The sequence below is a fragment of the Microcebus murinus genome, chromosome 24 (assembly GCF_040939455.1).
Source record: "Microcebus murinus isolate Inina chromosome 24, M.murinus_Inina_mat1.0, whole genome shotgun sequence".
Taxonomy (NCBI): Eukaryota; Metazoa; Chordata; class Mammalia; order Primates; family Cheirogaleidae; genus Microcebus; species Microcebus murinus.
Genome location: NC_134127.1, coordinates 3,022,181 through 3,037,719, shown reverse-complemented (window position 1 = coordinate 3,037,719; position 15,539 = coordinate 3,022,181). Strand labels below are relative to the sequence as shown.

Genomic DNA, 15,539 nt, shown 5'->3' with positions numbered 1-15,539 from the left:
AATTTATCTTGAGTAAAATTTAGACATGGAAAATTGATCCAGAAGCATAACACTTAGGAATGATGACCAAAAAAAGAAGGGGGAAAAAAAGAGAAAAGAAAAGGATACCTAAAAATGTCACATTTACCCAACTATGTTGAAAACTATATTGCAATAAATAAACATTAACTGGAAAAAGAAGTTGGGAAAAATTCTTAGCTGCTATATCAAAAAGCAATTAAATTGAAGACAGCATAGTCAGGTGTTGCTGAACAACAGGGATACTCTGAGAAACGTGTAATTAGGTGATTTCATCGTTGTGCAAACGTCACAGAGTGCACTTACACAAGCCTAGATGACATAGCCTGCTACACAGCTAGGCTCTATCGTATGGCCTATTTATTGCTCCTAGGCTACAAACTCGTGAAGCATGTTACTGGCCTGAATACTGTAGGCAATTGTATAATAATGCTAAGTATTTATGTATGTAAACATAGAAAAGGTATGGAAAAATATGATATTAAAATGTTTAAAAATGGCACATCTGTATAGGGCAGCTCTATTATAATTTTATGCAACCACTATTGTGTATGAGGTCCACTGTTGACTGAAATGTCATGTGCCACATGACTGCATTTTCTTGATTACTGATGTAGCTATAAACTGGAAGTCATGATATAGGGATTTAGATTTCCATGTGATTAGAATGATGGGATCAACATACGTTAACCATGAGAAATTTTCTTCAGGTTGAAGGAGCAATTGCAGAAATACGAGTAAGTAAAACAATAAAATCCATTAAATCTATTTTGGCATCCAACATTGGAACCCATCGTGATTGTGTTCTACTACTGAGCAACTATATTTTTAAAAATGTGTGTAATTGTATTTGGAATTCACAATAAAATAAAAACAGTTTTCCTAAAGCAGTTTAATTGATATATATATAAAATATAATACATACATATATGTGTATATATATATTATATATCCATAATCTTCACTAATCAGCGCAGCTTGACATTCTTGAAACCTTTCAACTCTCAAATGTGACTTCTTTGTTTGTGTGAGTGATCGCCTTCTTGAGGTTTACCAGTTTCTACTTAGAGGCTGCCTGCTGTCTCTCAGTGATACTGGGTCTTTTGTGTTTTTGTAGCAAGACATGCAACAGGCGCTCTGCCTCCTGTCTGTTGTTGGTACTACAGTCTCACTTGTGCTAGATTAAGCCATTTGTTATCCTTTGTTCTCATTGGCCCCACATGGTACCTATTCCAATAAAAGTTTGGATTCATGTAAGACAGAAACCACCACTTCCTTGCGGAATCCCCAGAAAATTTACTTTTATATTTCCCTCCACAGAAGCTGAGAGTTGGGAGTTATGGCATGAACATGCTGTGCTGTTTTGGAGGAGGGGCTACAGCAAGTAAATGGCAGAAGCTTTTCTACCTGATTTGATGAGATTCTTCTTGGTTGCACTTTTCTTTTGGTAAGGAAACTCTTGATTTGTTTCTATAATAGATTTCTCAAAGATAATTTTTACATATAATATTGTTAAGTCATTATCACTGTAGGGGAAGGAGAAAACTGGCTACCTACTGTAAGATACTGGGCTATTAGGACAATGGACACCTTCCAGCTTCTGTTTACTGCTTGCTTGCTAACTGCAAGGCATTATGAGTACATTATGGGATGCAGAGGAGAAAGACAAAGAACGCGGAAACCGGAGTCTCTCAGCTAGGACCCGGAACAGGTTGGAGCCTATCAGGGGCAGGATGAAATAAGAATCACTGTGGGGGTGGATTCATGACCAGTGTGTAAACAACTTAGGCATAAAAGGCTCACTAGCACACAAGAGGAGGTCCCTGCTGAAAGAAGAGGCCACTGCGCTGGCACTCTGGGGGCTGGAACCCTAGCTCGAGCTAGACAATAAAACTCCTTTTGATAATACAGCCTCGGTGACTCTGTCTCTCTGTCCCACGGCCCTGCAGATCTCGACTATAACACTATTCTGTCCATAGTCTTGCTGACATGACTCAATTTTATTATCTGCATGTTTAGAATTGCTACATTTAGTGTAGGTATTGCTATGTTTGGGTTTATATCTATCTTTTTGATATTTAAAAAATACAGCCTAGTAATCTTCATTCTTTCTATTGTATTTTTTTCTTTTTTTACTTCTTTTGAATTGTCTAGTGTTCATTAATAGCCCTTTGGAGCTCCATTTTCCTTTCTGTTCTGTGATTGATCACGGTTTTACCATATAGGTCTTTAACTTATATTTATACTCAATATAATACAACTTACATAATATAGAACTTTAAAACAATATAATTCTGTTTGCTTTCTCATATTCTTTCTGTCATATATTAACTTTCTTCTTATGAAATAAACTCCAGAAGATATTGTCTTTCCATTTATAAAATTAATTATCCTTAGATTTAAAATGAGTAATATTATGTACTTTTCAAAGTATTTAACATTTCTTTCTATGCTTTTCACTGATATTCTTTTCCTTCTTCCTAAAGAAAGTCTTTTGAAAATTCTTTTTGTGTAGTTTTCTGGTTGATCTCTGCACTTAGGATTTATTTTTCTGATTTATTTTTTCTTTCCTCACTTGAAAGTCATCAATTTTTCATCTTTTTCCTGCATATTTGCTGGTGAGATGTCTCAGACTATCATTATTATTCTTTGAAAATAGTTATATATATTTTTTCTAGCTGCTTTCATGATTTACTTTTTAGCACATTTTATTTAATTGTTTAGTCTTGATGTAGTTAGGATCGGTGTATATGTAGCCTGTCTGTATATATTCTTCTTGGCAATCTTAATGTTTTCTAGAATACAATTTTCACCAAACTCGGAAAAAATTAGCTATTATTATTCCTTTAAATATTTCTCTGCTCTCTTTCTGGGACTTTTGTTTACATATATGATAGATTTCTTTATATTGTTCCACATGTTCCTGTTTCTTTGTATATTTTTATCAGCCATTTTTTTCTTTATGTTTTCTATTTAGATAGTCTCATTGCCTTATTATCAAGTTTATTGATTTTATTTCTGTATTGTCTTAGATATTCTTATGTACGGCCAATGAAATTTTCAATAGAGATAGTCTATTTCTTAGCTCTAAAATTTCAACTTGGTATTTTGATTCTTTCTAAGTCTCCACTATGATCATAATTTCTTTTAAATCATTCAGTTATAATAGCTGTTTTAATAGCCTTATCTGGAAGTCTCAATATCTTTGTTATTGATGGCCTTGTTTATATTGATTTTCTGTTGAATATGAATTCTACCCACACAAACTGCAAGATATAATAATAAATGTGTATCACCTTGAGCTACTATGTTTGTGACAATTTTTTATGCAGCAAGAGAACAAAGAAATGCACCCAGACTCAGGAAAAATTTATGTCTAGCTTTTCATTTAGTGTCCCTAAGGAATAACTAAGGCAGAGGTTTTTCTAAGAAACCAAAGTGTACAAAAGCGAATACATAAATGTATTTGGATTTGGCGCTGGATTTTTATTTTCCTTTTTTAGACAGGATCTCTCTCTGTTAGCCAGGCTAGAGGGCAAGATCATAGCTAACTGCAGCCTCAAACTCCTGGCCTCATGTGATCCTCCTGCATCAGTCTTCCAAAGAGCAGGGGTTATAGATTTGATTGTTTGTTTACAGAATAATTACCTACTTGTGATTTTTGTTTGAATGATATTTGTTATAAATCAATACTAGAGTAGTAAAACATACACATATTTAGACTTACCATTTTATTTGGAATCTTTAGTTTTCCAAGAAATTTATGTATTATTTATTTATTTTTTTACTGTATGTGTGTGTTTTGACCTGAGACTTACAGTAGAAAACTAGAAGTAGATATGGCTGCAATTGGCTGCCACTACACATATTGTGAGTTTCTTTTTTCGGGTCTCCTTTGCTGCAGTAATTCAACCACTGTACCAGAAAACGATGTCATCAAATGTTGATATTGCCGAGAGCTTCACCAGCCGATGGCCTAGAGGAGGAAAATGTGCTTTATAACCGTTATGTGACCTCTGAATACCTTTTAAATTTTAACTTTTTGGAAAACAAAGCCCACAGGGCGGGTAGCACAGGGTCTGGCAGGCCTCTGCAAGTGCAGCAATCTGGGGGGGATTGGGGGGCATCCCTGAGGGGCTTCTGTTACCCACCCCCCACCCCACCCCCGTCCTGCGCCTCCATCTCCCTTTGCCCCTCCCCCGCCAAGGGGAGAATCCGGGGACCTGTGACCTTGAGCTGCAGCTGTTCCACCCCCAACGGCCACCACCCTGCGAAGACCAGCGGCGTCGTCGCCATGCTGTCCCTGCTGCTGGTCCTCGCAGGCCTGGGCCGGCTGAGCTCCGGCCAGCGTGAGTGCCGCACCTGCCAGGGCCAGGGCCGCCCTTCCCGCTCGGGGTGCCCTCCTTGTCCCAGAAGCTCGGCCGGCCGGCTGGTCTGTCGGGGAGGGGAGAGGGCGCAGGCCCGCCCCAGCTGCAGAGCCGCAGGAGGGCAGAGCAGGGGCAGCTGTTTCTTGCTGCTGGACCTCGCAGCTGAGGCCTGCTGTCCCCTGGGGAGGTGGGGGAAGGAGGGACACTGGGTGGGGTCGGAAACCTCCAGCCCCCGCTTACACGGGAGACTCTCCCTGGGATTGGACAGAGTACTTTATTTTTATTTTTTTGATGTGTGTACGTGTATGAGTGTGTTGGAAATGTAAAGAGTGATGTGAGATGAAGAGCACAGGTGAAGTATGAGGATGCTGCTGTTCGCCTGGAAGGCTCTCACACAGGTTTTTCCTTACTACAGATTCTGAAACACAGTTTCTGCAAATTACAGTGCCACAGAAGATTGAGACAAACACCAGTGATGGCGATGTTTCAGGAATGCATGTAATTAAGAAGCCACTTTAAAAATATTATAGATGTTTTATTCTTGCTTAACTACATGGTCCTAATTCAGTAGTATCCCTTTGTGAAATTTCATTTGTTGTTCTAATTTACTGTGCTGAAGAGCTGTTTGGCCTGAATGAGAGCAAATGTTTGATTTTATTTTTTCATTTGTCAATACCTGAATGACGTATAACTATTTTAAAACAGAGACTCAGAAAAAATGCCCCAAATTCCTGTAACAAAATTTTATATACGGTTTATTGGACCCTTTTAGAAAACATGTACATTTAAATGTGTATTTTTATATATTAAGGTCATACTAATATTTACCAAGTAATATTATTTTAAAATGGCAGTATATGAAAATATCTCCATGCCTAAATTTGCATATAAATGTATGTATAAATCCTTTGTAAAAATGGAAGTAATGCCATTTTAATCTGATTAAAATAATAAGGTGTGTACATGATAAAATTAAATTTAGATTAGTACAGAGAGTTGTAAATGAAGTGAATGTCCACATCAGGCTCCAAATATAGAAGAGCTGAATATGTGAATATTTAGAATGCACACACATGTTCACATATATTTTAATGATCATATATGAGTGTTATTTTCTTTTTCATTTATTTATAAAGTTGGATTTACTTTTAAGATGATAAATATAGCTCTTTCATTTTCATATAACTGCCTGTTATGTCATATACATGTAATACCATATTTTATCAAATTTTTGGCATGTGGATAGTTTCATAAACATTCCTGGATCATGTTTTTTTTATAAGATCACTGGGCAAGCCTGTAAATTTTTTGAGTATATATTACAAAATGTCTTTTGGAAAAGTTGCATTGCATATGACTCTAACTAGCAAACAATGATGATGCATATATTCTTGATACCTCACCAGACTTTGTTCAATCTTTTTATCTCTGCTAATGTGAGCATCCTAGTGAATGTCCCCTTAGAGTATATTTTGGTCAAGTTTTAAAGATGCTGTGCCTTTATGTGTTCTATATTAACTATTTGAATTTTTTTTTTGTTCATTTCTTATTGATTTTGACTTCTCTTTTACTAAGTTTTACCAGTTTTGGTTAGGACATTGTATTTTGAGGAAGGAAGAAGTATAGATTTAATTTTAGTAGGAAGGTCTGAAAAGAATATTGAAATGTCAACTGAAAAACTCTCAGACACTAAGGCAAGTTTTATAGTCTGTGTGGTCTGTCTAACTCTCTGGTACCAAAAAAAGTCTAATGATTATGTATTTATAAAGATACTACAACAAACCATAAGTATTTAGAGTTTAAAATGTCTTGGAATTCATACTGTATAGTTGGAAAATGCTAACCAAGAAAAAAGATGATTATCCATGGTAACATCAGAAAAACAACAGCAGATAGTACACACACACAATTTTGAGGGATAAAGGTAAGCAGTATTATGTAATGATAAAATATTTAGCTCACTAGGAAAATCTAACAATTATAAATTTTCATGAATTTAATAAAATACCCTCAGCATATATAATGCTAAAACTGGTAGCACGAGAGGGAGAAATCATCAGATCCATTTTTGCAGTGCAATCTTAGAATGTTTTGCTCAAATGCTGGTTGGAAAATCATAAAAATACTGATAAAGAAATATGAACAAAAATAAATATGTTAGTCAATGGACACATATGGAATGTGAACCCAATGAGCTGAATGCATTGCATTGTTTTCTCTAGCTCTGGTATTTTGGGGATCTCACTGGAGTCTACAGAGTATCACACATTTAAGGCTTCTATTTGATGACAATGCATATAGTGTAACAAGAAGACAATTCAGGAAAGCATCAGCAACCAAAAAACATAAAAAAACATCCACAGTGAGATCTCTGTGAGCCCTATCTTTTTGCTCCTGGAACTTGCTGAGTCTCTGGCTTTTACCAATGAGATGTGTGGGAAGAATTTTGGCTTTGGGGAACTCACCTAGAAGGTTTCATTGACTCTTGGAGTAGCCAAGCCAGCCTTGTGAAAATAGACAAACATTGAAGAAGTTAACTTGGCTAGGGTAGTTTTGTCCCCTAAAAAGCCCACTAAAAATCTCACTACTTTTGTCTTGGCCAAGAGTCAACAACATCCAGACTTATATGCACCCCCAGAAATAAAGATAGAGTTTTTCTAATCCAGTTGTAATTCAGCTCAATCTCCACTGTAAATAAAGTGCACTTTTCTTGAGAATATGTAAAACATTGAACAAAATGTTGATGATAGCAAAGAGAGAAAATTAAAAATCAAATACAGATAGTATAAAATTCATTATCTGGTAACAATTCTATTAAGGTAAAATTTAACAAAAGATGGGAAAATTCATTTGGAAATTTGCAGATGCAGTTCCGTACATTTTATGGGTTGAAGAAGAAATCATAAATAATAATGGATATTATACCATAGATAATGGACAAGAATTAATCAGTTACCTGCAGAAATTTGAGTTATGTTGGAAAATTGCATAGGGTCATAACTTATGACTAAAAATATTTAAATAATGGAAATAACATATTAATAACATTTCAGTGAGACAGACTAAAGAAAAAAGAAGGAAAATATGTAATATTTGAAATGAAAACATATACTAAACAATAAATATAATGATGAAAATATTCATGCCTATAAATTATAATTTAAGGAAAATACTTAAATTTATGAAAGTATATCTTAACAAAGCTTACATAAGTTGAAATAAACAGTATTAATAATACTCATGTCTTATTTTAAAAAGTGAAACCTTACTGAAATCCTATCCCTCACTCCCATTGCAGATTATATTATTAGAGAAATGTGTATAATTTTATGAAAAGGCACAAATCTGAAATTTCTTTTCATGTCTGAACTCCTGTTTGCACTATCTCAGATCATACTCCTCAGAAACTTCTGTTGCCTTTTTCTGCTATATCCAACCCTAACTTCAGATGAAAGAGATCATACAGTACCGGTAGCACTTCTTTGTGTGTATGGCTTCTTCATTCAACCTACTATTCTTGTGATTTGTCTGTGTTGTCTCAGGTTTCAGGTGTTTCATACATTTAGTAACTGTATGGTATCTTAAAAGTTGATTTTTAACCTCTTGTTAGATAATCGTCTACAGTTTGTAAACATTACAAATAAATCTGCTATAAAGAAACAAATATTTCATTGCTGTGTGCTTTCATGAGCATATATCTAGTAGGGAAATCTGGTTTATAGAGTAAGAGCAGAAATGTAGAAATCTGGTAAATTGTTTCTTAGTGTGGTTATTATTATACTCTTTTGCCTTTCCATTAGCAGTGCATGAGAGTTTTAGTTGTTTCATTTTTTTTTATAATACTTGGTATTCTCAATCTTTGATTGTTGACAATGTGTTTATTTTATTTTTCTCTATCTTTCTTGGATTATTTTGCATCCCAGGATGAATAGTGATGATGAGTGACTTGTTGAATATTTATGGGCCAGTCGGATATGAATTACAAATATCACTCTCCCTTGTAGGGATTGTCTTAAGTTTCTTGATGGTGCCTTATAATGAACAGTAGTTTTTAATTTTGATGTTATCCATTTAATCAAATATTTACTTTATAGCCATTTTCAATCTATTTAAGAATTATTTGCCAACTCAAGGACATGGAAATATTTTAGTGTATTGTCTGTGAAAAACTTCATAATCTTGGTTTCAATATTTGTGCGTGTGTGATCGTCTCTAAATTTTATTAATGCACAAGGCACAGGCATACTTCTATGACTTTATTTATTCTCATACAAGTATCTATTGACCTAACTCCATTTACAGAAAATACCTTCCTTTTTCTCTATTTAACTAAATAGGCACCTCTGTTGAGAAAAAGACATTTTTATGGATTTATTTCCAGAATCTTAATTCTTTCTAAGTGATGACATTAGAGGACATTATGCTACGTGAGACAAGCAGACACAGTTTATATGTGTCGTTATATCGTATGCATCAAGTACACTTTAGGGGTACATACAAATTTTATATGTCAGTGATATCCCAATAAAGTTGGATTAAATAAAAATGCCTTAAAAAGTTCTTCTAGAAATAAGAGGGACCTTTATTATTGATAGAGGGACCAATTTATCATGAAGGTATCACTGTACTAAATCTATTTGTAACAGCAAAACGTCACTACATGGGAGGACTTCTACTTAAATGTGAGCTGTCACAGGAAGTTGTGGCTTTGCATGAGATGACCCTGTTTAGCTGAGGCAGTTCTCAGAGGGAACAGGGAGACGAGGATTATCTCTGGGTAGCATTTCTGGCGACTAGGGGATCATTCTTGTATTCTTAGCTTAGGGAACCTGCGCTGCATTATTTGATTTCAATTTATTTGTGCTGGAAACTGCAAAGTAGAACAAGATAACAAAATTCAAGTTTCTGCTAGTAGTATTCAGCATTTCTAAATGTAATCTTCCTTTTAAATTCATGTCTCATTATGATAGTTAATAAATGCTAATGACTAATGGTCTTAGATTTGAAACAGATTTAGACTTCTTGATTTTATTTAAATATAATTGAGTAATTCTATCATACATCCAATTTTGATATATGCAAGATATAATTACATTTATATGAAAAAGTATATACATTTCAAAGAATTATAGGCTTTTACTTTTAAGAAGTTAGAATTTCTAACAATTATATTCTCTCTGAATACTTTGTTACAGATCACTTATCTCATCAAAATTGAAGGGAAAACATACACTTTCCATCTTGAAAAACAGTAAGTGGCCATTTTTTTAAGTTCAGTTATTTTTAGTGTATCTTAAATTTTTACAATACTGCCCTAAATTGAGCTTAAAGAGGAGAATAAATATATTTATTTAACATGTTCTGTTTTCTCTGAGATTCATCTTAGACTTGAATTTCAAGTTGTCATTTTAAATTGGATAATCTAGCTATATTCTAACTTAATGATGTAAATATTAATTCATGTCAGACAAATGAAAGTATTTAACTCCATAAAATACAACCATAAATGTAGCATTTAAGAGTATAATTTTTATTTGTACAGGTTTAATATTTTTGTCATCTGCACATGTCATTTTGTGTATTTATATGATTTTAAGCATTTTACTTGATATTCCACATGTTAAAGACAAGTAAAAATGTAGACCAGGCCTGAAAAATCCCTGACAAACAACACCAGCTTGGTCTTAAAACCAGCTACCTTTAACCTTGCTTAAATGGCAAACATAAGTGAAATGTGACTTAGGTCAATTCCAGAAAATGCTTGTGTTAGAGAAAAACAAAGGGGAATCTCATTCAATCAAACGCAGCCAACTGACCAGGGACTTTCCAACAAGGTAAACCAAACAGGAAACTTTTTTTATATCTTTGACCAATGAAATAATTTCTTTGTTATAGTTTTGTATTCACCAGATAAATCCTCCACCTAATGCTTTCTCATTGGAGCCCTAAACCTCTTTTAGTTTCATGGCTTCCAAATCATAAATTGCCATTTCCAGAAATGAAATCCATAAATTTTTATTGTGCCTCCAATTCCTCTTTCAACAACTTAGTGTCAGAGAAGTGGGTTCTGAAGGAGACACCCCGTGGCCCCAGTGAGCATCTCAGTGCCAGGTGAAATATACTTGCTGGGCCCATTGTTTTCACATTTTTCTCCCTGCATTTGGTGGCTGCTGGGTAAGTCCCTACTGGATTGCTGATCTCTGCAATTTGAGTCCTGTGTTGAATTTCAGTAATTTTATTCCAGATTGGACCCAGAGGTTGGATTGGGATTTAACAGGACCTAGACTAGGTCCATTACAGTGTACTTGCTTCCAGAGTAGGTCTGGAACCCAGGTTAGGGTCCAGAGGCTGCACTGCAGCTTGCTATAGACTGAAGTCCAGCTGGAGGCCAAAGGTAGGTGAAATTTTAGAAGGAGGGGTATTATGGGCTCATTAGTATCTAAGGAGTCTCAACTTCTCTGTCTGGAACTCTAGCTAATTCTGGGTTTAGAATTATGGACTGAGAACCTAAGCCTTTCTACAGAAATGGGTGTACCTCATCAGAGATGATTTAGAATTTGTAGTGGCCACAGCGGGGAAATTTTAATCTAGATTAAATTGTTCATATAAGGAACACATTGAAAACAAAGGAGTCCTGAACACCTCAGAAACAATGGGATGCATTTTTTTATTGGCATACAGTGGCTTCTAAAAGATAATCATTTCAAAACTGCCTTTCTAAAAGACTCCTTACAAAAGGCTAATAAAGTAAATGAAAAAATTACATGGCAGATTGAAGGGAAAGCTAAGAAAAGATAAGTGGTGACTGATGTGATGCTGACTGTTAACATTTTTAGTCCTCCCCTACCCAATACTTCTCAGCCCATCCCATTTGCTCAGTCACCATCCTGGCCTGAAAACTGCCAATCCTTTTGCTCAAATGCTTTTTCACCCTGGGGACAATGAGAAGAAGGAAGTTAACCTGATGACTTACAAACTTAGGCTCTCAGAACAGCCAGATATGGGTGTTACTTTATTCTGTGGCCAAAATATGAACTCAGAGCCATAGCAAAAGAATTTCCAAATAGAGAAATTCCATGAATATATTCTGAAACATTTAGAATCCTCATATGAGCATATATATGACCCCGGGCTTCCTGAGCTGTATCAGTTGATACACATGACATTAGGGACCCCGGGAAGCAAGTAAATGTATGGCCACTGCAGGGGGATACGTCTACAGAAAGTATTGCTGACCCTTCAAAAGCTGTATCTTTTGGGATGGCCCAAAAGATGCCAGAAAAACAACTAAAGAACTTTTAGAAGCTATTCCTATTTTCTTTCTACAAGAAAACTGATTGGTCGTTTATTCAATTATGCAAACAGAAAAAAAGATAAATTAGTTTTTGACTATAGGTCTAGATTGGAAATTTCATTTGTTAAAGCACTTCATACTGAAAATATACCATGGAATATTTTCTGCCAGAAATGGAAATAGGCCTTTTAGCCTTATTCATTCATGGGCTTCAGCCAGAGCTTGTTGACCTAATTAAATAAAAGTATACAACTGGATGGGAAGTCGCTGATATGGCTGAATTGGTGATCATGGATGGATACTTTGAGAGAACTTTAGAAAAGAAAAAATATGAGGGTCTGAAAGAAAGTAATCAAAAGGCTAGGAGAAAAAAATGGCGGAGTAGGGGTGCCCTCCTGGCTCTCTGCTCCCAGAGTGAAAAGTGAAGAAAGCGGATAGCCACACTCGAGTGATCTGTACTTCCACGAGACCAGCTTCCCAAGCCTGCAGACATTCAAGAGGAAACGGAGGGATATGACCATTTGCAGCCTAAAGCAAAGGTGAACCGATCATTCTTCCGCAAAACTGGGGGATTCGGAGGCACACATCAGGGAGGGAGCGAGGCGCAGCTTAAGCTGCTGCCAGCTGGCAGTGGCGCCAGCCCTACCCTGTGCTGAGAAACACCCCCTCCCACACCGAACTCCACTTCCACGTAGGCCAGGAGGTGCCTGAAGTTGGTGAGAAGTGGCAGCGCGGGACTAAACCGTGTGGAGAGGAGACTAGAGCAGGGAACGCGCTGAGTCGCCAGAGCGCACAGCAGCCGCAGTTTAAGGTGGGGGAGGGTCCTCGCACAGCAACCGCTGTCCGCGCAGCAGGAACCAGAGCGCGCTCGGGCATCTCCCTGCAGAACACTCCCAGATCAAGGTCAAGGGGAGTTTACACAGAAGGAGGCTTTGACTTTGGATATAGAGGAGGTTTGGGATAGCACTGAGAGGTCAGAGTGCGCAAAGTTAGACTCCTTGATCCATTAGGACGCCCTCCCTCTGCCCCTACGGCACCGCTCCGCCCCTGCATTCCAGTGCTGACTGGGCATTCCAGCGCTGACTTGGGCTGGGGGTTTGGAGAGGAGGCGCAGAGAGAGCGCCGGTACGTGCCACTACTCCACCAATTTGATATTGGACCGTCATTTGCTGCACAAGCGGCACTGACTCTGTGCTCAGAGAGTGGACCCTGCCTGGACGGGGCAGTGCTACAGGGGAGATTGCCCTTGGCGGATTTAAGGGAGAGAAACATTGCCTTCCACACTCTCCTGCAACCCGGAGCCCCGCCCTGGGCTCCAAAGTCTCTGTCCCAGCCTTGAGGGCAGAGCTGAGATAGAAACTATTCTCATTCCTGCAGCTGATCTCCACCTGGGTAATTACAAAGGCAGAAGTCAGGGATATGTGGGTGCCATTGACTGCCTGCCTGCCCCTTCTAGTCAGTCTCACCCTGCACAGGTCTCCTGCACTGTGCCCAGAGTGTGGAGCCCGCCTGGGCAGAGCTGGGCCTTGCAGGAGGCAGCTGTTAGTGGTTATAAGGCAGAGATATTTTACGACCCCCACATCCGAGGATTTGAGGCTAGGCCTTTGGCTCCAAAGTTTGTATCCCCACCTTGGGGGCGGGGCTGAGATAGAAAGTGCTCCCGTTCCTGCCGCTTATCGCCACCTGTGGAATTAAAGAGATAGAACACGGGGCCTGGTGGGTCTGGCTGCAGGACAATATCACTGCACAGGTCTCCCGCGCTCTGTGTCCAAAGTGCGGAACCCACCTGGGCAGGCCTATTCTCGAAGGAGGCTGCCCTTAGCGGCTATAAGGCAGAGAGACCTCATGTCTATCACCGTCCGTGTCTTGTGACTGAGCCTTGGCTCCAAAGTCTCTGTCCCCGCCTTGGGGGCAGAGCTGAGATAGGAACTGTTCTCATTCCTGCCGCTTATCTCCACCTGTGGAATTAAAGAGACAAAAGACAGGGATAGGTGGGTCCCATTGACTGCCTGCCTGCTTCTGGTCAGTCTCTCCCTGCACAGGTCTCCTGCGCTCTGTGTCCAGGCCCTGGAGTTTGCCTGTGCAGGAACAAGCCTAGTAGGTGGCTGCCTTTGGTGAATACAAGACAGAGAGACCTTACAACCCACACACTCTGGTGACTTGGAGCTGGGCCTTCGGTTCCAAAGTTTCTAGCCCCGCCTTGGGGGTGGAGCTGAGATAGGAACTGCTCCAGTTCCTGCCATCTATCTCCACCTGTGTAATTAAGGGGGCAGAAGACGGGAGGACGCTGGAGCAGCCCGGAGACCAGCGGGAAGGGTATGGTAATTGGCTGTTTCCCCTCCACTACATCTTGGACTGCTGGCTCCCCAGCAGGTAGAGAGACCTGCAGACACCAGCCCAGCGACGCTGCCGCCAGTGAGCAACACCACCTACTGGGTCAGAAACTAAACAAGACGTATGAATACCGAAACGAAAACCTAAAGGAAAGAAACAACAACTGAGCAAAATGGGAAGAAATCAGCAAAGGAACTCCAGAAATATGAAGAAACAAATGGAAAACACACGCCCAAAGAGGAGCACCAGCCCCTTAGAAACAGACAACAACCAAAACCTGGCAACCAAAATGACAGAAGAGGAATTTCGAATGTGGATCATAAGAACACTCACCAACATGCAACAACAACTCAATAATCAACACAAAGAAACTACAAAAAGCCTCCAGGATATGGAACAAAGGTTCACTAAGGAGATCGACACAGTGAAGAAAACATTAACCGAAATCCTGGAGATGAAGAATCAACTCAGGGAATTACAAAATACTGTGGAAAGTCTCAAGAACAGGGTAGATCAAACAGAAGAAAGAGTCTCAGAGATTGAAGATAACACCTTCCAATTAAATAAATCAGTCACAGAGATAGAGCAGAGAAACAAGAGAAAAGAGCAAAGCCTACAAGAGCTGTGGGATTATGTGAAAATACCTAACGTGAGGGTCATAGGGTTAGCAGAAGGGGAGGAAGACAACAGTCAAGGGCTGGACAAGCTTTTTGAAGATATAATAGAGGAAAATTTCCCAGACCTTGCTCAAAATCTCGATATACAAGTTCAAGAAGCCCAGAGGGCCTCTGGGAGATTCAATGCAAACAGGAAGACGTCACGTCATGCAGTCATCAGACTGACCAAGATATCAACTAAAGAGGCCCTTCTAAGAGCTGTAAAAAGAAAGAAGCAAGTAACTTATAAGGGAAAGCCAATTCGAATGACACCAGACTTCTCTAATGAGACTTTAAAAGCAAGGAGAGACTGGGGCCCCATTCTCACTCTTCTGAAACAAAACAATGCCCAGCCTAGAATCTTATTCCCTGCAAAACTAAGCTTCGTATATGAGGGAGAAATTAAGACATTCTCAGACAAGCAAATCCCCACAGAATTCACCAAGACAAGACCAGCCCTACAAGAAGTACTCAAAACATTGTTACACACGGAACACCATAATAGAAACTCACGAATATAAAAAAAAACAAAACCCAAAGATTAAAGGCCAGATATCTCTATGGATCAAAAGAGAAATCAAAGCAACAACATCCAACCCAACAGAATGAACAGTAATCTAGCTTACCTATCAGTTCTCTCAATAAATGTGAATGGCTTAAACTCTCCACTCAAGAGACATAGGCTGGCTGAATGGATAAGAAAATACAGGCCAAGTATATGCTGTGTTCAGGAAACACATCTAACCTGCAAGGATGCATATAGACTAAAAGTAAAAGGGTGGAGATCAGTATTCCAGGCAAGTGGAAGCCAAAAGAAGGCTGGTGTGGCAGTTCTAATTTCAGACGATTTAGTTTTTAAACCAACTAAAG

The 15,539-nt window shown here is 38.5% G+C and overlaps 1 protein-coding gene across 1 annotated transcript in view; it reads left to right on the top strand.

Moving 5' to 3' along the window:
* Window positions 1-4,232: 4,232 nt before the first annotated feature.
* Window positions 4,233-15,539, top strand: part of LOC142864096 (A disintegrin and metallopeptidase domain 3-like) — a 119,042-nt gene continuing 107,735 nt past the window's right edge. The window contains exons 1-3 of the mRNA XM_075997195.1: window positions 4,233-4,367; window positions 4,801-4,883; window positions 9,581-9,636. Coding sequence (XP_075853310.1) covers window positions 4,313-4,367; window positions 4,801-4,883; window positions 9,581-9,636 — 194 coding nt within the window. The 5' untranslated portion in view covers window positions 4,233-4,312. The remainder of the gene's footprint in view (window positions 4,368-4,800; window positions 4,884-9,580; window positions 9,637-15,539) is intronic.